Here is a 22,974-nt window from a genome sequence, read left to right as displayed (position 1 = left end):
AATAGATCATTGGCAACATGACTTTCGATGTGACACTATTTCATTACTAACGAAAACACTACATGTAACATCTATTGTTTCATTTGATCTAGTTGGTTCACAAACTGAAATATTAATAATGTGATTGTCAGCATTGCATCTACACTACACACAATCTATTAACACAATACTGTACAGGAGTCTTTTTTATGTAAAATTACAAAGCTCCGGGTCATTTGAAATAGTAGTCGTCATATAACTGGCTAAAATTTAAATGGCATGCATACTGGTCATGACCTGCATTTGACCTGCTTGTCAAATGCAGGTCCAAGTTTCTTAATGTTTCAACCAATCACACTTAATTTTTACTGATGAAATGTTTGTGCTAGCGGTATGTCTAAAAAACTTCAGTGGTACAGTGACGAATGTACCGATGATGCTAAACGGAACTAGCACATGATTTGACCTGGAACGAAAAGCTCCACCTACACCACGCAGAAATATTTTTTTAGAAAGTTACAAACTTTTTGAAAGAGTGATATTATAAGATATGATGGAAAGAGATGCAAGTAAAAGCAGTAAACTTATAAGTCTCCGCAATGGTTTAGCTTTAGGAAAGAAGATAACTGCAAAATTCAGCTCTCAGCTTATCCGCAATCACTCTATATGTAAAGCTAGGGTGCCATCAATTCATTGGTCAACAGTTCAGAACTACAGCGCACAATTATTTTACCATATATCAAATAACTGGTCAAGACGATAGTTATTTTCTGAGCTTGTACACTTTAACCAGTTTCAAGGAAACTGATGCTTCAAATGACCGGAAATATGATGATTTGACAGAATGCTTTTAAAACTTGTTTAACATGTTTTACCTGAGCATGGTTCAACAGGATCTATAATAGTTCAACTTAGAAATAACTATAAAAGCACTCATAAATTTGTACGATTGTTAAAAACATTTTGCAAACCAATGGAGCAAGTCTAATAATATTATTACTTTTACAATTAGAAATAGAAATAGCTGCTAATGCACATTATCTCAGAACCGGAGAAATACCATCGACACTTGGACACTTTCCAATGACTATCTTGAAAAGTTCTATATAACTTTCATTATAGAAGCTTTCATAAAAAAACTACACTAAAAATTTCACAAAAGCTGCAAAAAACTAGTCATTTGTCTTCTATTTTCAATATTAATTAAGATGAAAAAAGAGATTGAGTTACAAAAAACTTTTACACAAAGTTTTCTTGTTGAATTAATCGGGATGAATGCAAGACTCAAGATCAAACGTTGGTCAAGAGGTTGAGCTCTTTTAGGAAACCACAAGAATGCAAGAATGATTTAAATTCAACCTGCTTTAACTTCACTAGATAGTTTATGGTAAACTTATCCTTCTAGTCTCTCAACCATTTGCAACTGCAGAGCCAACTGTGTGCATATCACACATCTAATTCGATCACTAGCAACACTAAAATGAAGCTCATAATTAAAAAAACACACCTCTGTGCGAGGGTCCTTGCTAGAACCTGTATATGACTTTGTTGAAGACGAGCTCTTCTTATAATCCTCAGATTTTTGTAAAGAGTCTTTGTCTTTTAGGTGCGTAGCAACACCAGATTCAGCTGAGGTATCCACTGATTTATAATCCTCGATACGATTGATTGACAATCCATCCGCGGAGTTCATATAGTTATCACCAAATCTTAAGTCTTCCTTTGCTCTATGTTCACTTTCATGTGTGTCTATAAACATTATTTGGCTAGTAATTTTTTTTAACTAAATATGCAAAATATCAATCATGGCAATCAAGAATTGTAAAGGTAATGCAAGCGCATTATGAGTCTGTTGTGTTGAAGTTTCTGCTATTATTGAACAAAAACACACACAGTAACAGTGAATCGAAGACTCCTCCATTAGCAATATATCCCACTTACATTTTTCATGCCGGTCTCTCTCTAACTTTCGCCTGTCATTTTGAATATGTTTGTGGCGAAATGTGGGACTTCCATGTCGATCACTGATCATACCATGTTCATCCCTAATTCTTCTGTCACGGGGAATCTTTCTTTCACCATTTGTATTCTTCAGCTAAATGAAAATGCAAGGATGACGCTCATTTAGTGATACATTACTAAATTAAAATTTAGTATGTATAACAGCGTTAGCTACAAAAAGTTCTTACTCATCACTAGAAATCTTTTTGTTTATTTGATAACGTGGAACTTACCTCATGATAGTCATGGCAGTCATAATATCTACAAAAATAAAACAGAATATAAAATATAGAAATTAAACAATGAACCGCATTAGCTAAATAAGGAATTTCGACTCATTAGCACTATTATAGTTGTCTTAAATATATATTTTATTCTAAAGCGCTAATGGTAGTCATTCTGATGAGGCGGCAAACTGTAACAACCTCCAAGCAGATCTACATTTTTTGCCGAAGAGTAACAATATTTTTACATATTAACTTTTGCAGTTTAACATTTTCATTCATTTACCAAAATCTGTGCAATGATAGAATTAGTTATTACAAAACTTGCTGAAATAGCTCAGAGGAATATAATATAGATAATAGAATTGTGGATGTTATCAGTCAATGTCGTCAAGTTGGCATAACATAGCTTTATTGGCCTGCCTAATCGTTGCGATGTCGTAATAAAGGTTTGTTTTCAACACATTGTTCCCTACCGTCGGACGGCGTTCCGATCGTTCGTCTGAACAGTATGCAATAAAGTACGTGAAGCAATTTAAAAGAATATTTAACAATCACATGCATGGTCTGTATAGGTGTAAATCGACTGGCCACGAAAAACATTTAAAAAAGGCAAATCAAGCATGCGATCATGAGTACAAATTATATGCAGCAAACACAAAAGATAGCCATACGTATCTTCATAATTTCCTGTTAACTGTGAAAGCATATGACATAAGTCTAAATATTACCCATCATCAATCCGTGAAAGTTTTCTTGCATGCATTACCATGTGTACGGTCTATCATTGATCCGCTGAAGCGAATTACAAAAACCAGCCTCGCAGCCTATTTTTTACTAGGAATGTATTTCAATTTGGGTTTTGTTTTTAAGGAATCTGCATCAATCGGCCATGACAGTTTGCAAAATACGTACGCCGACGAACTACTAGCGATGAGTTCATATCGATTTGTATCATGGTTAATGCAAATCTCCTAAATCAAATTTTTTTTATTTTTTGAGATTGCTCATGTTTTTAAAAAAATTTCAATATTTTTTATTAAAATTAAAATTTAGTTTCTCGTTTTGGTAAAAAAATATTTCATATAGCGGAATCGTATTATTGTTAGTTGCCGGACTTAGAAACCGCCTACTTTGGAAATAGTCATCGCTGAGAACACAACTTCGCTTACCTATATTAGTTCTTTCGAATTGCCCCCTTTACTGACTAATACAATGAGAATTTTACAAACCTCATAGCATTTACTTGACATGTTCACTGTCACAAAATAAGTACACCATGTGCAGTTAGGTTATTTAGTAGCTCTAGTTAAAGCAGTATGCTTGCACTAGCGTCATTACTAATGTTGACAAGCAACTATGTTAGCAAGTGTCATATCAATGCAATATATGGAAATGTAGATCAGCTACCTACACTTATGCACAGCTACTAATGCTAGTTTTAACGATGTGTCTGATAATATCACTGTGCTGGAGCACAGTTAAGAATTGTAGAGCGTATAAAGTTTTGTGAAGAAATCAAGTGCTTAAATTGACAACTTCATTGTAGTGAATTGTGTCCTAAAGTAATGTATTACAAACTTTTATTGGATGTAGACTACTTGTCATTTTGGAAACAACAAAACAAAAGCTAAACATACCTTGGTTTGCGCATGGGCAATATATACATAAGGCCCAATAATGTTTTGAACTATTTTTTTGTTTATTCTGCGTTTCAACTAAGAATAGACCAAACACGCTGTTTATACGTAGTGCTTCTCTCTGTCTAACTAAAGTAAAGTTGGATGATGCACATTCTTAGCAGTAAAAAATTTTCACATTTACATATCAGTGAATCGACTTTTTTTTACCCATTTAGAGATAGAATTTATGTAACACATTAGCTGCCATTTGAATGCTTATGGAATGGCTGTGCATGTACCAGCAATCTAAAAACTTCAAGTTTTTCCATAAAGAATTGGTGAATATTATTTACTGCTAGCAGCAAGCCACTCAATACCTGAGAACTTTTTTCTTTCTCAAGGATTGCCCGCAGTCGAGTGTTTAAAAGGCTGGTTCTCAAGAACCAGTTGGAGTTTTGACAACTTGGTTTGTACTAGCGAAGTTCTGGTGAAATTGGTCAAAAGATATGAAAACACATAGCGTCTACACAGACTAACAGACAGACACACAGACACAAACACACAATGGCAGGGTGAGATTTACTAATAGGGGTAGTTGAATATAGTTTTAAAGAATATCAATGATACAATTTGTTTAGCTGTTTTCTATGGTTATCGGCAGTATAATTTGTATCATATAACAGGTTCCAGTTTGTATCACTTTTTAATCAGCCAGAGTATCACTTTTTAATTCTTCTTGTGGTTTTGTGCGAGGGGAGTGTGAAATGTTTAGAATTACTCATCAAGTAGATGGCTGATTGGCTGATCCAAACTACTCTTCTTCCTAGTAATTACTAGTTAGCTATCCATCATGGTCAATGACAGGTTGTGCCTCCGTATCTGTTGCCTCCATACATTTCTGTTCGAAAATAGACTTGCCAGGATCTGCCAGTTGTACCAAAACCATACTTTCCCATAGGTGGCTTTACAGTGCCACAGCCTGATTGCAGCTTGTCAAAGTGACATCAAGTTCGGGATTTTCTGGAGGTTTAGGACAGGGTCTCATAATTAGAATCATGTCTGTTGGATTAACAAAGTACATTTTTAAACTTATTTTGGAAGTGATCCAACATACTTGTGAACAATATTTGGTATTTGTAAAAGAGCTTCTAGCCTATAACGCCAGAGTTGAATAGCCTTATCTGAATTATACGCAAGGAGTGAGCGTTCATTCACCATTACAAATAGTAGATCATGGCTTGCTATTGGTTAATTTTTGCTAAAATGTATTGCTAAGTTTTTTCTACTACAACCAATCAAATTTTACTAGACAATTCATTGTTTACATTATAATAGACCTACCCATTATTGATCCATTTTTAATCTCAGCCTATTGTTTAAAATAGGCAGAATTTATTTCACTAGCACAAGGTGAATAACCTCAATCTAGATGTCATAGATTTACACCAAGGAACAGTGAAAAATTATAAACAAATGAATTTTTTAAAGAGGACCCGACAAACTCAATTGTCTTTGAGTGTTGGCTATAATTATATTTTATAGTTAAATGTTGCAATAACTGATGCATAACTTATGGCAGTATTAAGGAAAACCATGAAACAAGAATGATTAAAACATTAACTTAGTTATAGTGGAAAAAAGAATTTGGCATCCTAAAATGTTGAAGGAAGTGGGAACAAATGTGGCCATACAAGAAGAAATATGTCTCAACAGTAGCAAAATAAGTACTGATTACAAGAATAAGTTGAGTGGTGTATGTGCACACTTAGCTACAACGTTCTCAAAAGAGGAAGATGTCCCAGGGGATGTGTTAAAGTTTCTTCTGGTAGATAAGGAAGATTGACTTCAGAGAGTAATTGACAAACTAATAAATTTAAGGTAAAATATTATTCACGTAATCATTGTTAGAAAACAAGTATTGCTCCGATCATCATATCTTCAAGAAACTCAGGACATCATTTAGAGCCAGTTGACTATGCACTATGCATAATAGGAAAGTTTTTCAACCAAGAAAGTACTGCAGCATGTTCAACGGCACAGTATAAAATTGTACAACATCTTGATCTTACTTGCCCATAAAAGCTACTTGTCACTTTTCAAAGAATATCGAGTGGAACCCAATTCATAGACGCAACATTCAGCATTCAATAACCACTGCTCATAACATGGGTTGTCCTACTCCAGTGCAGCTTCCAGTTGATTGGCCTCCAATGCACGGATGTTACAACCAATGCAAAAGTATCAGTCTACTGTTCTACACAATTCTGTATATATGCACTATGATTTGTCAATGCAGTCATCAACATTGGCAATACCTTTTATGCATAATGCGGATAAGACGACTGGTTGTTGTTAAGCAATTGAACAGCAATTTGAGCATTCAATACTCCATACTGAATTATTTGGAGATATGAATGTGGAGAGAATGCTACATGTAAATTTAGAATGTTGAAAATTGGCAAAGGTATCTTTTACTAGATGCCACATAGTTTTGTGTGATTAACCTAAAGTCTATACTTGATAATGGATTGAGTAATGCTATAGACATTAGCAAACATAATTTTAGTAAGAAAATGGGTAATTCGTAAGAAATGTATTTGCGAACAAGATATAAATTTTAAAACTGACTGAATTGAATTAGCATTAAAACATGCAAGTTTTCGATATTGTATAATATTTTGAATTACTATCAAGAGGATTATGAATAAACCCACAGCACAAGAAACAATTAAGAAGTCATTTACTAGTACAGAATATGCTCACTCAGGGATGAAACGTGCTTGTCTCAATACTGATACAGGTTAAATATACTAGCCAATCTCAATTACAGTATGATAAAGACAAATTAAGATATAATTACAAAAAAGGGAACAAACATAAAACACTCCCTTAAATAGTGCAGCAGCCGAAAGAAACTTGAAAAAAGCTGACACCAAGAATTAAATAGCAGTAAACTGTCATATCGGAATGATAGAATGAAACCATGTAGGGCCACCTTAGTTTGCTAGTTAGGCAGTGTTTCCTTCATCAGCGCTTTTGCCCGTAACGATGACGACGATCAGTGTAACAGTTATGGCAACCACCACGATCATGTAGACAACAAGGATTGCACACTTGAAACGGCTGCCCTAAAATGAACATTTATATTATGTAAGAGTGAATTCTCTTCAGCCAGTTTGTATGCTGAGCAAACCGTTATCAAATGTCTGTGTCCATCTTAAATACTCAAACCGTGTAAATTCATAGCTCTCTACCCTATCCAGCAAAACTGAACAATTCAATAGTTGTCTTTCCCTGAACCAAATAAATAGTCAAACTGTCTAAATTGAAAGTACTTGCAATCAAAATCAGTAGCTTTAATTGGGTAGAATAAAAGAGGGAGTGTTAAGGTCAGTGTGTGGTACATTGGCGAAAGGCCCTAGACAAAGTGTGAAGGAGAGAGGACATAAGAGAGACTGTAGTGCTCCTAAACTCTTTGGAAAAACAATGGGGTTAAAAACGTACGCAAGTATACAAACAAATCCAAAGAGGGAATCTTCCAAATAGGGCACTTTGCTTCACAAAAAAAGTCTTTGAACCTTTTAGAGTGATATCGTTACAAATTTTCATTTTAAACCAAACTGGAAGAGAATACATCAGTGAAAAAAGGCGATATGGCAGGCACAAACTTACAAACTGTGTAAAACAAAAACTTACAGCGTGTGGAGGAGCGTCTCCTTTCTTGCCATTTGCTGTATGCTGGTCCTGACGAGCTAAATCAGACGAAATATTACTTTACCATTCTATTAATTCATACAGTTAGTTCAACATACCTGGTATCGCTAGTACTCTACTCATATAGTTAGTACAACATACCTGGTATCACTAGTACTCTACTCATATAGTTAGTACAACATACCTGGTATCACTAGTACTCTACTCATATAGTTAGTTCAACATACCTGGTATCACTAATACTCTACTCATACAGTTAGTACAACATACCTGGTATCACTAGTACTCTACTCATATAGTTAGTACAACATACCTGGTATCGCTAGTACTCTACTCATACAGTTAGTACAACATACCTGGTATTACTAGTACTCTACTCATACAATTAGTTCAACATAACTAGTATCACTAGTACTCTACTCATATACTTAGTACAACATACTTGGTATCGCTAGTACTCTACTCATATAGTTAGTACAACGTACCTGGTATCGCTAGTACTCTACTCATACAGTTAGTACAACATATCTGGTATCGCTAGTACTCTACTCATACAGTTAGTACAACATACCTGGTATCACTAGTACTCTACTCATACAGTTAGTTCAACCTACCTGGTATCACTAGTACTCTACTCATAGTTAGTTCAACATACCTGGTATCACAAGTACTCTACTCATAGTTAGTTCAACATGCCTGGTATCACGAATATCAAATGCGATAAATAGCAATCAATAAGCAATCGTGGCGTTTTGGATTATCTGCATACAGGACCCCTCATTGGATTTGGGCATAGACCTATTAACTATACTATAATAATTAATAGTATAGTATAGTTAATAGGTCTATGGGATGGGGGTATGTGACAAGCAAAAATTTATGTGTAGGCGTAACCACAACCTTGGAATTATTTGCTTTCAGTTTCAATGATATGTGATCACCACAATAGTTTCTCTATTAAATAAATTTACCAATCGAGTTCAATAAAATCATCTTTAGCAAATGCCAGTCATGTTTGTTATGCAGGAAAGGCGAGATATCTAAATGTTTACATAGATCTTGGGTAACAGCTTTCAATGATGCTTGGAAAGGCATTTGCTTACCAATAGTCAACAAGATCTAGCCAACTCAATTAACACTTTCCATCATGTTCGCAATCATTACAAAGACCACTGCAATTCCTCGAAAATCGTGACAAGTAGGTGAGTGGTGTCCACACACTTTACGCTATTACTATATGTATACCCCATAGTTGTGAGAGATCCAAAAGCACCTTGAACAATCATTAACTAAAATTTATTACTATCATCTGTTAGTTTTAGTAGGCTGAGCAACCAGCATCAGTCATATTGTATGAGAAGTAGCTCTGCCATATTGGCGCTTTTAGACTTCTTACACCTAAGGGACAAATATAGATGACACACGGATAGAGGGCACATGGATAGGGGGCGCACGGATAGGGGTATACGGATAGGGGTATACGGATAGGAGCCATACGGATGGGAAGCACACCCGAGGTGTCTGATTTTAATCATGCGCCTCTCAGTTCTAGGAGATTATAATATATTTTGCCTTGATTGGGGTACAAGGGTACCCGAGTTAGTTAGAGTCTCTTGAGAGCAGATAACTTCTGTATACAATAAAAATGTTTTATTGGATTCATTTGAGGCTCATTAAAAGGGTAATTACAGCCTTGGTCACATATCGTTAGCAGCGGTATGTAGAGGACAACTTCAATTTTATGAATACCCATAGGTAGAACTAAACCAATGCTTGCGGTGTAGCCCATGCCACTATACATACACTATAAACACTTGAACCACATATTTTGCCGGCATACCTCACTAGGGTATATGCAAAAAATCCAAAAGCACCCTCCCACAGCATTCAATGAGTGAGTTTCTACAGCTTCTTCTTCATTGCATATTGAATATAAGCAGCATTGACAAGCACATTAACAGGAAAGGAAGCTTAGATGACATAGCCACTAGGATGACAACTACTCTGATAGTGACACCAATAGTGATGTAATATTTATAATCGCATCTATGTACAACACATGTCAGACTAGCAAGCGCTACACAAGCTTCACAAACATCTTACACAGAGGTTAGTTACCAATGTCAGAAAGCAATGGTTCAGAGTCACCCAGTGCTATGCCATAAACAGTAAAATGTTACAGAAACATTTAAAGCATCCGCTAGGTCATTGAGTGACACATTTGAACAGGTTGTCTTAATGATATGAGACATACAACTTGATTGCGTTAATGAACCAATCCATCCAACAATAATCAGTAAGCAAGATGCAGAAATGAGGTTGCAGGGCATAGGGGGCATAGAGAATGACCTCTATGACATGCAGTTCAAAGAGGTATGGACAAGGACAAACGCAGCATAAAAAACAGCCATAGCTAGCATAGAAAAGAAATAAAATTGATTTAAAATGTCTATATTCACTACGATATCTTAAATACATAAAATGAGAACAGTATCTTGTTAATTAAAATTTTCAAGCTGGACCAGAAATGAGCAGTCATTTTTCATGTACTGTTCAGTCCTACTAATTCTCTGACCCCTATGACATGACATACAAATACCTATGACATGACATACAAGTACCTATGACATGACATACAAGTACCTATGACATGACATACAAGTACCTATGGCATGACATACAAGTACCTATGACATGACATACAAGTACCTATGACATGACATACAAGTACCTATGACATGACATACAAGTACCTATGACATGACATACAAGTACCTATGTCATGACATACAAGTACCTATGACATGACATACAAGTACCTATGACATGACATACAAGTACCTATGACATGACATACAAGTACCTATGACATGACATACAAGTACCTATGACATGACATACAAGTACCTATGACATACAAGTACCTATGACATGACATACAAGTACCTATGACATGACATACAAGTACCTATGGCATGACATACAAGTACACATTATCACCAACGCAGGTTGTCTGTTTGATCATGTTAGTAGACATTATTTTATCATGAAGCTGCGTATTGACAAGCAAAACCATATTTTGATGAATGTATAAGATTCACAAGCTATAATTATCTACACGCTTTGTCTATGTCTATGCTTTTGTCTATGCTTTCAATCTATGAGACAGGAGAGCTAGAGCTACGACAATAAAAAATGGTTAGTATTTTATAATCGATGTCTAAGACTGTTATTTAGTTAACGTAGGACAATAGCTAAGCTCCTAGAGTTCTATTGGACCCATGTATGGATTATGAAACTACCAATGAACCCCTATAGAAACTATAATATTTGCAAGGAATATTGTTTCAATATCAGCTGCATCCATGAGCCATCAAAATGGTAGAGGTGAGCAGTGCTCAGCTCACTTCTGCTCAAGGTCAGTGACCCCTGAATTCCCTTAGTGAACTCTGAATTCCCTCGCATCTCACAGGCAGAGCCATTGAGTTACACTCAATGGCTCCCTCACAGGTAACTGATTGGGAGCTGATCAATTACTAGCACACTTAATGACAACTGACAACAGATGAAACAATAAATACCAGTATAACTTTCCACATGCCTTCTATGTAATTAAACAGAAGCTAATATAACTTTCCATATGTCTTCAATATTACTAAACAGAAGCGAGTACAACATTCCGCATGTCTTATATATGACTAAACAGGAGCTAGTAAAACTTTCCGCATCTTTTATATATGACTAAACAGGAGCTAGTAAACCTTTCTACATGTCTTCTAGGTAAATTTTATACATAAGCTATTGTTTAGTAAGACGTGACAGAATGGCATTGAGGGAAAGCAGCAAGAACAAACAGGTTCAAAGAGAAACCAAGGCCTGGATGCAGAGGACTACCACTAACCAGCGTGAGCATGTTAGAGAAAGCCAGTACAACAGCAAACAAGTGAACTAACCTCTGTTCTCAGCATGCATGCTGCACTGATGGATCTCTAAGATGATCTCAATACACACATGGAAGAGGCAGAAAGCCATCATCACATACGTGATCCATTCAGGAACTGCAGATGACTGGAGCAGCATTCCGAGAAAGATGGCCACAACTAGCGCCGCAGAAAAATCAAAATCATATAAGATAGCGTATGAGCAAGGTGAAGTGCGTTTGGCTAGACACGCAGCGAATTACCTGTCTCCTGAATTCCTTTAGCCACTTCGCCGTAGGCTGGAGGCGCATCAGATGTTGAAGCCTCCACCTTGTACTTGTCCTTTTTTTGGCTGATGCGACTCGAGAAGCGGGCATGCGCCTCAAGTATTATGACGGTAAGAACATGAAATGCAGTAAAGCCTATGGCAACAAACCATAGCCAGTCGGGCACGGCGGCTTGTTGGTGTAACCGACAGCCAAGTATTATGGACACAACTACAAATTGGTAACATACTGGCAAAGCGAACACAGATGAAGATGGCAATAGAGAAACGCAGTCAATGACCTAGATAATCCCAACATTAAGCAATCGCACTTGTCATGATATATGATTTCCTATTTCGGCTGAGGATTAAGCTAAAGGAAATATTCAAAGCTAGGAATATGAAGATAGCGCAACCATCCCGAATGACTAAGAAACAACCATAGTAGTTAACCTAACAACTAGTAGTCAAGTGTAAATAAAATAAAAACTTACTCGCAAATATGTGGGTCGCAGTGCCGATGCCCCAGTGAGCCCAGTTAAATATCGGGCGTTTGCTGTCTTGTGGTCCACATCTAAAGGCAGCTATGATGGGCTGCCAAAGAAAATTCAACCACAATTATAAAATCATAAATTATAAATTAGCAGATGGCCTTCTCAGCGAGTAATTTCGTGGCTATCAACAGAGGGAGGGTGATAAGCCTAGAGATAAGGATGAAATATGAACAGTGTTTACTAAAGGATGCAACTGCATTCAGCAAGACAGCCCGCTGATAACTCTCAAACCATATGCCTGGCATGTGACTACAAGTGCACCCAAGCCTCAGTTAGATTGTTGACACGCCACAAATAATCAAATATCTTATATTTATCGTTTGATGTAAAGTAGAAGGAAATGTAATTGTATGACACGCACAAGAGACAAGCTTATGATATATGGATCATCTGCAATAATGATTATAGACCAGTTAGCACCAATGATAAAAACTCCACTCACTAGAATCACACGCCTATTCACAGCAGATGTACACATGCCTATTCCCTATTCCCAATGCCTATCTTGGTAAAAGGTTGGCAACTATGAATAGCACATAGCTACAAGGCAGATCATACATACATTTAGCAGAGATCCAATGACAACGATGAGACCTAGTATAGGATGAGCATCATCAGATGTACCCGTCCCTTTAGGCACAGGAAAATCTTTGGCATTGACAACGATGATAATGAAACCAGCGACGCAAAGAAACATAGCGGCCAACATCAGAATCCGGTGGTATGAGAACCAGACCTTCTGGCCCCAGGCTTTCGTGTTCGGCCACATTGGCTTGTAGTAGCGAGATAGTATGATTCCTGCACTAGCGCAGAAGACCCAAGCCAGGACCATGATGCATGCTGAAATGTAGACACTCACAATGTTGAGTACTATATGTGAGGGTGTACAAGTACAACTGGCGTAACTTAACCTTAACTAACTACAGTGTTATAGTTTGAAGACTTCACCTTATATTGTCTCACACATCATTAGCATACAACCAGTTATCTTTCTACTTTCAGAACATATTATTTTTAAATTAAAACTTGAGAAATATTTAAGCTTATGCAGTTAAACATTTTCACCAACACATACCATGTAACAAAGAAAAATAAAACAAGTCAGGTCTCTATTCTGTTAATGCGGCTAATATCCAAGCAGCGCCTATGAGATACTACTACTGGTTAACTCAAACTACTCAAGTTAGAGGTCTACCTCTGAGTACAGTAGTTACAAAGCCATGGGGCAGATACCACGCATACTCCCATTGCTTTTCATAAGAGTAAAAACAAATATATTGGGCATATTCGGTGCAGTACGTACCCAATGGAGTTCTTACCTTCGAGACAGACGTATAACACAAACTTTGAATTTAACTTGAATGAATTTAGCTTACTAAACACATACTTGAAGCTAAGTTTTCGTAGGTATTTTACGAAACTTCGTAACTATTTTACGAAATTTTGCTATTGTCTTAATCTTTATTACGTGTTTCCGGTTTTGTTTTCACTATATCTTATAACAAATAATGCTGCACTGAGAGAAAGCGAGCATCGTAGCTCTTTCATGTAGTGTGGGAAAGATTTCGGCGAATAGCATATCGATATATTCTTTATACCAACATATTCAGCACAACGACTGCCAAATTTGAATCGCGATAAACACTTTTGCTGATGTTGCATGGCAAAACAAAGGTCGTATGGAGGAGGATAAAAAATGGTTTTCTACAACATAAAGCAAAAAACCATAAAACAGGGACGCCGTAACGCAGGGGTGCATTGTATACTAGTACCCTGTATGTACATACTACCCTGTGTATATACTAGTACTAGTACTGTATACTAGTACCCTGTATGTATATACTACCCTATGTATACACTAGTACTAGTACTGTATACTAGTACCCTGGCAGTCTAGTTCGCCATAAAGTCAGGTGTGTCAATAGAGCACAGAGGATATATAGCTCCGCTTATTCATAAGTACTTGAAGGCATTGATTGGTAGAGGTGTTATAGTGTAAGTATACCAAACTGAATGTCACATTTGGAGTCTGGTTAAAAGCTATCTTTTACCTAACCTCTAAACCTGGCAAAGAATGGACGAACAGACAGAAACCGCTGTTATTATAGTAGAGATATATTTTTGTTTTACTTTAATCCTATAAAATTTTTTTTTGAAGAACAGACCTTGTTGTCTAGAAAAACATCGATTGACATTGAAGGTGGGCACCCGCTTAATTTATTGTGAAATTACCGTAATCAAGGACCACATAAACCGAGCAAAGGTTTAGAAAAAAAGAAATTGTCAATACAAACCGATAATACTTCAGTTACTGTACAGTAATTAAATTAAAGCGTGAAATGTAGCCTTTTCCTTTTTAATTGCCAAAGGGGTGAGTTCAGGAAAAACTTAGAATGGATTAGACTATTTGCATGTACTTTACTGTTCATGTAACATAAAATCCCTATAATGTAAACATTTTCAAAATCGATTTTTTACGTTGTAGGAGCATCTACTGTACTTGAAAACAAAAACACAATTGATTTAAACAGCTCGATATTTAACTGCCATTTAATATGTTTTATGAACAGCATTCTTCTATGCTCGGCATTCTAATGTACAAACTCAGTCCGGTGGTAACAGCATGTTCTGAAGAGCAATCTTATATGCTAAATTAGGAAATATATAACTAAATAATAATACGTAATTTATATACCGTGTGCTTTGATTAACATGTTGACCTTGGAGCCACCGACGTTCGGATAATTGTCATCCGTCATCTGGTAAGCATCAGGAATTATTTTTGGGATAGCATCATGAATAAGGAGGGTTTGGGTAACGTAACCTCCTCTGGCGACAAAGATGTAGAGTTTTTTATCGAGGTCTTTCCACTATAAGATACAGATGACATGAACTGAAGCAGCAGATAACCAAGGGCTCATTATGGTATATGAAATAGTTTAAGAGCAATGACGATAATAATTGTGATACTGGGCAAATGTTGGAGCCTTTATGGCGGACACAAGTAGGTCTATATACTTGAGATGAATAGTTGGAGCCTTTATAGTTGACACAAGTAGGTCTATATACTTGAGATGAATAGTTGGAGCCTTTATAGTTGACACAAGTAGGCCTATATACTTGAGATGAATAGTTGGAGCCATTATAGTGAACACAAGTAGGTCTATATACTTGAGATGAATAGTTGAGCTTTTATAGTGAACACAAGTAGGTCTATATACTTGAGATGAATAGTTGGAGCCTTTATAGTGGACACAAGTAGACCTATATACTTGAGATGAATAGTTGGAGCCATTATAGTGAACACAAGTAGGTCTATATACTTGAGATGAATAGTTGGAGCCTTTATAGTGGACACAAGTAGACCTATATACTTGAGATGAATAGTTGGAGCCATTATAGTGAACACAAGTAGGTCTATATACTTGAGATGAATAGTTGAGCTTTTATAGTGAACACAAGTAGGCCTATTTACTTGAGATGAATAGTTGGAGCCTTTATAGCGGACACAAGTAGGTCTATATACTTGAGATGAATAGTTGAGCTTTTATAGTTGACACAAGTAGGCCTATATACTTGAGATGAATAGTTGGAGCCATTATAGTGAACACAAGTAGGTCTACATATTTGAGATGAATAGTTGAGCTTTTATAGTGAACACAAGTAGGCCTATATACTTGAGATGAATAGTTGGAGTCTTTATAGTGAACACAAGTAGGCCTATATACTTGAGATGAATAGTTGGAGCCTTTATAGTTGACACAAGTAGGCCTATATACTTGAGATGAATAGTTGGAGCCTTTATAGCGGACACAAGTAGGTCTATATACTTGAGATGAATAGTTGGAGCCTTTATAGTTGACACAAGTAGGCCTATATACTTGAGATGAATAGTTGGAGCCATTATAGTGAACACAAGTAGGTCTATATACTTGAGATGAATAGTTGAGCTTTTATAGTGAACACAAGTAGGTCTATATAATTGAGATGAATAGTTGGAGCCTTTATGGCGGACACAAGTAGGTCTATATACTTGAGATGAATAGTTGGAGCCTTTATAGTTGACACAAGTAGGCCTATATACTTGAGATGAATAGTTGGAGCCATTATAGTGAACACAAGTAGGTCTATATACTTGAGATGAATAGTTGAGCTTTTATAGTGAACACAAGTAGGTCTATATACTTGAGATGAATAGTTGGAGCCTTTATAGTGGACACAAGTAGGCCTATATACTTGAGATGAATAGTTGGAGCCTTTATAGCGGACACAAGTAGGTCTATATACTTGAGATGAATAGTTGGAGCCTTTATAGTTGACACAAGTAGGCTTATATACTTGAGATGAATAGTTGGAGCCATTATAGTGAACACAAGTAGGTCTATATACTTGAGATGAATAGTTGAGCTTTTATAGTGAACACAAGTAGGTCTATATACTTGAGATGAATAGTTGGAGCCTTTATGGCGGACACAAGTAGGTCTATATACTTGAGATAAATAGTTGGAGCCTTTATAGTTGACACAAGTAGGCCTATATACTTGAGATAAATAGTTGGAGCCTTTATAGTTGACACAAGTAGGCCTATATACTTGAGATGAATAGTTGGAGCCATTATAGTGAACACAAGTAGGTCTATATACTTGAGATGAATAGTTGAGCTTTTATAGTGAACACAAGTAGGTCTATATACTTGAGATGAATAGTTGGAGCCTTTATAGTGGACACAAGTAGGCTTATATACTTGAGATGAATAGTTGGAGCCATTATAGTGAACACAAGTAGGTCTATATATTTGAGATGAATAGTTGAGCTTTTATAGTGAACACAAGTAGGCCTATATACTTGAGATGAATAGTTGGAGCCTTTATAGTGGACACAAGTAGGTCTATATACTTGAGATAAATAGTTGGAGCCTTTATAGTGAACACAAGTAGGTCTATATACTTGAGATGAATAGTTGGAGCCTTTATAGCGGACACAAGTAGGTCTATATACTTGAGATGAATAGTTGGAGCCTTTATGGCGGACACAAGTAGGTCTATATACTTGAGATAAATAGTTGGAGCCTTTATAGTTGACACAAGTAGGCCTATAAACTTGAGATGAATAGTTGGAGCCATTATAGTGAACACAAGTAGGTCTATATACTTGAGATGAATAGTTGAGCTTTTATAGTGAACACAAGTAGGTCTATATACTTGAGATGAATAGTTGGAGCCTTTATAGTGGACACAAGTAGGCCTATTTACTTGAGATGAATAGTTGGAGCCATTATAGTGAACACAAGTAGGTCTATATATTTGAGATGAATAGTTGAGCTTTTATAGTGAACACAAGTAGGCCTATATACTTGAGATGAATAGTTGGAGCCTTTATAGCGGACACAAGTAGGTCTATATACTTGAGATAAATAGTTGGAGCCTTTATAGTTGACACAAGTAGGCCTATATACTTGAGATGAATAGTTGGAGCCTTTATGGCGGACACAAGTAGGTCTATATACTTGAGATAAATAGTTGGAGCCTTTATAGTTGACACAAGTAGGCCTATATACTTGAGATGAATAGTTGGAGCCATTATAGTGAACACAAGTAGGTCTATATACTTGAGATGAATAGTTGGAGCCTTTATAGTTGACACAAGTAGGCCTATATACTTGAGATGAATAGTTGGAGCCTTTATAGCGGACACAAGTAGGTCTATATACTTGAGATGAATAGTTGGAGCCTTTATAGTTGACACAAGTAGGCCTATATACTTGAGATGAATAGTTGGAGCCATTATAGTGAACACAAGTAGGTCTATATACTTGAGATGAATAGTTGAGCTTTTATAGTGAACACAAGTAGGTCTATATAATTGAGATGAATAGTTGGAGCCTTTATGGCGGACACAAGTAGGTCTATATACTTGAGATGAATAGTTGGAGCCTTTATAGTTGACACAAGTAGGCCTATATACTTGAGATGAATAGTTGGAGCCATTATAGTGAACACAAGTAGGTCTATATACTTGAGATGAATAGTTGAGCTTTTATAGTGAACACAAGTAGGTCTATATACTTGAGATGAATAGTTGGAGCCTTTATAGTGGACACAAGTAGGCCTATATACTTGAGATGAATAGTTGGAGCCATTATAGTGAACACAAGTAGGTCTATATACTTGAGATGAATAGTTGAGCTTTTATAGTGAACACAAGTAGGTCTATATACTTGAGATGAATAGTTGGAGCCTTTATGGCGGACACAAGTAGGTCTATATACTTGAGATGAATAGTTGGAGCCTTTATAGTTGACACAAGTAGGCCTATATACTTGAGATAAATAGTTGGAGCCTTTATAGTTGACACAAGTAGGCCTATATACTTGAGATGAATAGTTGGAGCCATTATAGTGAACACAAGTAGGTCTATATACTTGAGATGAATAGTTGAGCTTTTATAGTGAACACAAGTAGGTCTATATACTTGAGATGAATAGTTGGAGCCTTTATAGTGGACACAAGTAGGCCTATTTACTTGAGATGAATAGTTGGAGCCATTATAGTGAACACAAGTAGGTCTATATATTTGAGATGAATAGTTGAGCTTTTATAGTGAACACAAGTAGGCCTATATACTTGAGATGAATAGTTGGAGCCTTTATAGTGGACACAAGTAGGTCTATATACTTGAGATAAATAGTTGGAGCCTTTATAGTGAACACAAGTAGGTCTATATACTTGAGATGAATAGTTGGAGCCTTTATAGCGGACACAAGTAGGTCTATATACTTGAGATGAATAGTTGGAGCCTTTATAGCGGACACAAGTAGGTCTATATACTTGAGATAAATAGTTGGAGCCTTTATAGTTGACACAAGTAGGCCTATAAACTTGAGATGAATAGTTGGAGCCATTATAGTGAACACAAGTAGGTCTATATACTTGAGATGAATAGTTGAGCTTTTATAGTGAACACAAGTAGGTCTATATACTTGAGATGAATAGTTGGAGCCTTTATAGTGGACACAAGTAGGCCTATTTACTTGAGATGAATAGTTGGAGCCATTATAGTGAACACAAGTAGGTCTATATATTTGAGATGAATAGTTGAGCTTTTATAGTGAACACAAGTAGGCCTATATACTTGAGATGAATAGTTGGAGCCTTTATAGCGGACACAAGTAGGTCTATATACTTGAGATAAATAGTTGGAGCCTTTATAGTTGACACAAGTAGGCCTATATACTTGAGATGAATAGTTGGAGCCTTTATGGCGGACACAAGTAGGTCTATATACTTGAGATAAATAGTTGGAGCCTTTATAGTTGACACAAGTAGGCCTATATACTTGAGATGAATAGTTGGAGCCATTATAGTGAACACAAGTAGGTCTATATACTTGAGATGAATAGTTGAGCTTTTATAGTGAACACAAGTAGGTCTATATACTTGAGATGAATAGTTGGAGCCTTTATAGTGGACACAAGTAGGCCTATTTACTTGAGATGAATAGTTGGAGCCATTATAGTGAACACAAGTAGGTCTATATATTTGAGATGAATAGTTGAGCTTTTATAGTGAACACAAGTAGGCCTATATACTTGAGATGAATAGTTGGAGCCTTTATAGCGGACACAAGTAGGTCTATATACTTGAGATGAATAGTTGGAGCCTTTATAGTTGACACAAGTAGGCCTATATACTTGAGATGAATAGTTGAGCTTTTATAGTGAACACAAGTAGGTCTATATACTTGAGATGAATAGTTGGAGCCTTTATAGTGGACACAAGTAGGCCTATATACTTGAGATGAATAGTTGGAGCCTTTATAGCGGACACAAGTAGGTCTATATACTTGAGATGAATAGTTGGAGCCTTTATAGTTGACACAAGTAGGCCTATATACTTGAGATGAATAGTTGGAGCCATTATAGTGAACACAAGTAGGTCTATATACTTGAGATGAATAGTTGAGCTTTTATAGTGAACACAAGTAGGTCTATATACTTGAGATGAATAGTTGGAGCCTTTATGGCGGACACAAGTAGGTCTATATACTTGAGATAAATAGTTGGAGCCTTTATAGTTGACACAAGTAGGCCTATATACTTGAGATAAATAGTTGGAGCCTTTATAGTTGACACAAGTAGGCCTATATACTTGAGATGAATAGTTGGGAGCCATTATAGTGAACACAAGTAGGTCTATATACTTGAGATGAATAGTTGAGCTTTTATAGTGAACACAAGTAGGTCTATATACTTGAGATGAATAGTTGGAGCCATTATAGTGGACACAAGTAGGTCTATATACTTGAGATAAATAGTTGGAGCCTTTATAGTGAACACAAGTAGGTCTATATACTTGAGATGAATAGTTGGAGCCTTTATAGCGGACACAAGTAGGTCTATATACTTGAGATGAATAGTTGGAGCCTTTATGGCGGACACAAGTAGGTCTATATACTTGAGATAAATAGTTGGAGCCTTTATAGTTGACACAAGTAGGCCTATAAACTTGAGATGAATAGTTGGAGCCATTATAGTGAACACAAGTAGGTCTATATATTTGAGATGAATAGTTGAGCTTTTATAGTGAACACAAGTAGGCCTATATACTTGAGATGAATAGTTGGAGCCTTTATAGCGGACACAAGTAGGTCTATATACTTGAGATAAATAGTTGGAGCCTTTATAGTTGACACAAGTAGGCCTATATACTTGAGATGAATAGTTGGAGCCTTTATGGCGGACACAAGTAGGTCTATATACTTGAGATAAATAGTTGGAGCCTTTATAGTTGACACAAGTAGGCCTATATACTTGAGATGAATAGTTGGAGCCATTATAGTGAACACAAGTAGGTCTATATACTTGAGATGAATAGTTGGAGCCTTTATAGTTGACACAAGTAGGCCTATATACTTGAGATGAATAGTTGGAGCCTTTATAGCGGACACAAGTAGGTCTATATACTTGAGATGAATAGTTGGAGCCTTTATAGTTGACACAAGTAGGCCTATATACTTGAGATGAATAGTTGGAGCCATTATAGTGAACACAAGTAGGTCTATATACTTGAGATGAATAGTTGAGCTTTTATAGTGAACACAAGTAGGTCTATATAATTGAGATGAATAGTTGGAGCCTTTATGGCGGACACAAGTAGGTCTATATACTTGAGATGAATAGTTGGAGCCTTTATAGTTGACACAAGTAGGCCTATATACTTGAGATGAATAGTTGGAGCCATTATAGTGAACACAAGTAGGTCTATATACTTGAGATGAATAGTTGAGCTTTTATAGTGAACACAAGTAGGTCTATATACTTGAGATGAATAGTTGGAGCCTTTATAGTGGACACAAGTAGGCCTATATACTTGAGATGAATAGTTGGAGCCATTATAGTGAACACAAGTAGGTCTATATATTTGAGATGAATAGTTGAGCTTTTATAGTGAACACAAGTAGATCTATATACTTGAGATGAATAGTTGGAGCCTTTATAGCGGACACAAGTAGGTCTATATACTTAAGATGAATAGTTGGAGCCTTTATAGTTGACACAAGTAGGCCTATATACTTGAGATAAATAGTTGGAGCCTTTATAGTTGACACAAGTAGGCCTATATACTTGAGATGAATAGTTGGAGCCATTATAGTGAACACAAGTAGGTCTATATACTTGAGATGAATAGTTGAGCTTTTATAGTGAACACAAGTAGGTCTATATACTTGAGATGAATAGTTGGAGCCTTTATAGTGGACACAAGTAGGCCTATTTACTTGAGATGAATAGTTGGAGCCATTATAGTGAACACAAGTAGGTCTATATATTTGAGATGAATAGTTGAGCTTTTATAGTGAACACAAGTAGGCCTATATACTTGAGATGAATAGTTGGAGCCTTTATAGTGGACACAAGTAGGTCTATATACTTGAGATAAATAGTTGGAGCCTTTATAGTGAACACAAGTAGGTCTATATACTTGAGATGAATAGTTGGAGCCTTTATAGCGGACACAAGTAGGTCTATATACTTGAGATGAATAGTTGGAGCCTTTATAGCGGACACAAGTAGGTCTATATACTTGAGATAAATAGTTGGAGCCTTTATAGTTGACACAAGTAGGCCTATAAACTTGAGATGAATAGTTGGAGCCATTATAGTGAACACAAGTAGGTCTATATACTTGAGATGAATAGTTGAGCTTTTATAGTGAACACAAGTAGGTCTATATACTTGAGATGAATAGTTGGAGCCTTTATAGTGGACACAAGTAGGCCTATTTACTTGAGATGAATAGTTGGAGCCATTATAGTGAACACAAGTAGGTCTATATATTTGAGATGAATAGTTGAGCTTTTATAGTGAACACAAGTAGGCCTATATACTTGAGATGAATAGTTGGAGCCTTTATAGCGGACACAAGTAGGTCTATATACTTGAGATAAATAGTTGGAGCCTTTATAGTTGACACAAGTAGGCCTATATACTTGAGATGAATAGTTGGAGCCTTTATGGCGGACACAAGTAGGTCTATATACTTGAGATAAATAGTTGGAGCCTTTATAGTTGACACAAGTAGGCCTATATACTTGAGATGAATAGTTGGAGCCATTATAGTGAACACAAGTAGGTCTATATACTTGAGATGAATAGTTGAGCTTTTATAGTGAACACAAGTAGGTCTATATACTTGAGAT

General features: G+C 36.2%; 2 protein-coding genes across 3 annotated transcripts in view; both read right to left on the bottom strand.

Moving 5' to 3' along the window:
• The window catches only part of LOC137400912 (WW domain-containing adapter protein with coiled-coil-like), a 29,354-nt gene extending 26,259 nt beyond the window's left edge, over positions 1-3,095 (bottom strand). For both annotated transcript variants that reach the window (XM_068087254.1, XM_068087262.1), the window contains exons 1-4: positions 2,936-3,095; positions 2,214-2,241; positions 1,921-2,074; positions 1,487-1,728 (exon numbers count right to left, since the gene is read on the bottom strand). In XM_068087254.1, coding sequence (XP_067943355.1) covers positions 1,487-1,728; positions 1,921-2,074; positions 2,214-2,241; positions 2,936-2,976 — 465 coding nt within the window. In that variant the 5' untranslated portion in view covers positions 2,977-3,095. The remainder of the gene's footprint in view (positions 1-1,486; positions 1,729-1,920; positions 2,075-2,213; positions 2,242-2,935) is intronic.
• Positions 3,096-6,404: 3,309 nt separating this feature from the next.
• The window catches only part of LOC137396735 (putative ferric-chelate reductase 1), a 35,597-nt gene continuing 19,027 nt past the window's right edge, over positions 6,405-22,974 (bottom strand). Inside the window, exons 8-13 of the mRNA XM_068083048.1 lie at positions 14,975-15,149; positions 12,842-13,119; positions 12,220-12,319; positions 11,494-11,640; positions 7,523-7,578; positions 6,405-6,954 (exon numbers count right to left, since the gene is read on the bottom strand). Of these exons, the coding sequence (XP_067939149.1) occupies positions 6,835-6,954; positions 7,523-7,578; positions 11,494-11,640; positions 12,220-12,319; positions 12,842-13,119; positions 14,975-15,149 (876 nt within the window). The 3' untranslated portion in view covers positions 6,405-6,834. The remainder of the gene's footprint in view (positions 6,955-7,522; positions 7,579-11,493; positions 11,641-12,219; positions 12,320-12,841; positions 13,120-14,974; positions 15,150-22,974) is intronic.

This window comes from Watersipora subatra, chromosome 1 (genome assembly GCF_963576615.1).
Source record: "Watersipora subatra chromosome 1, tzWatSuba1.1, whole genome shotgun sequence".
NCBI lineage: Eukaryota > Metazoa > Bryozoa > Gymnolaemata > Cheilostomatida > Watersiporidae > Watersipora > Watersipora subatra.
Note: the sequence above shows the minus strand (reverse complement) of the source record. Positions and strands in the feature narration are given on the sequence as shown.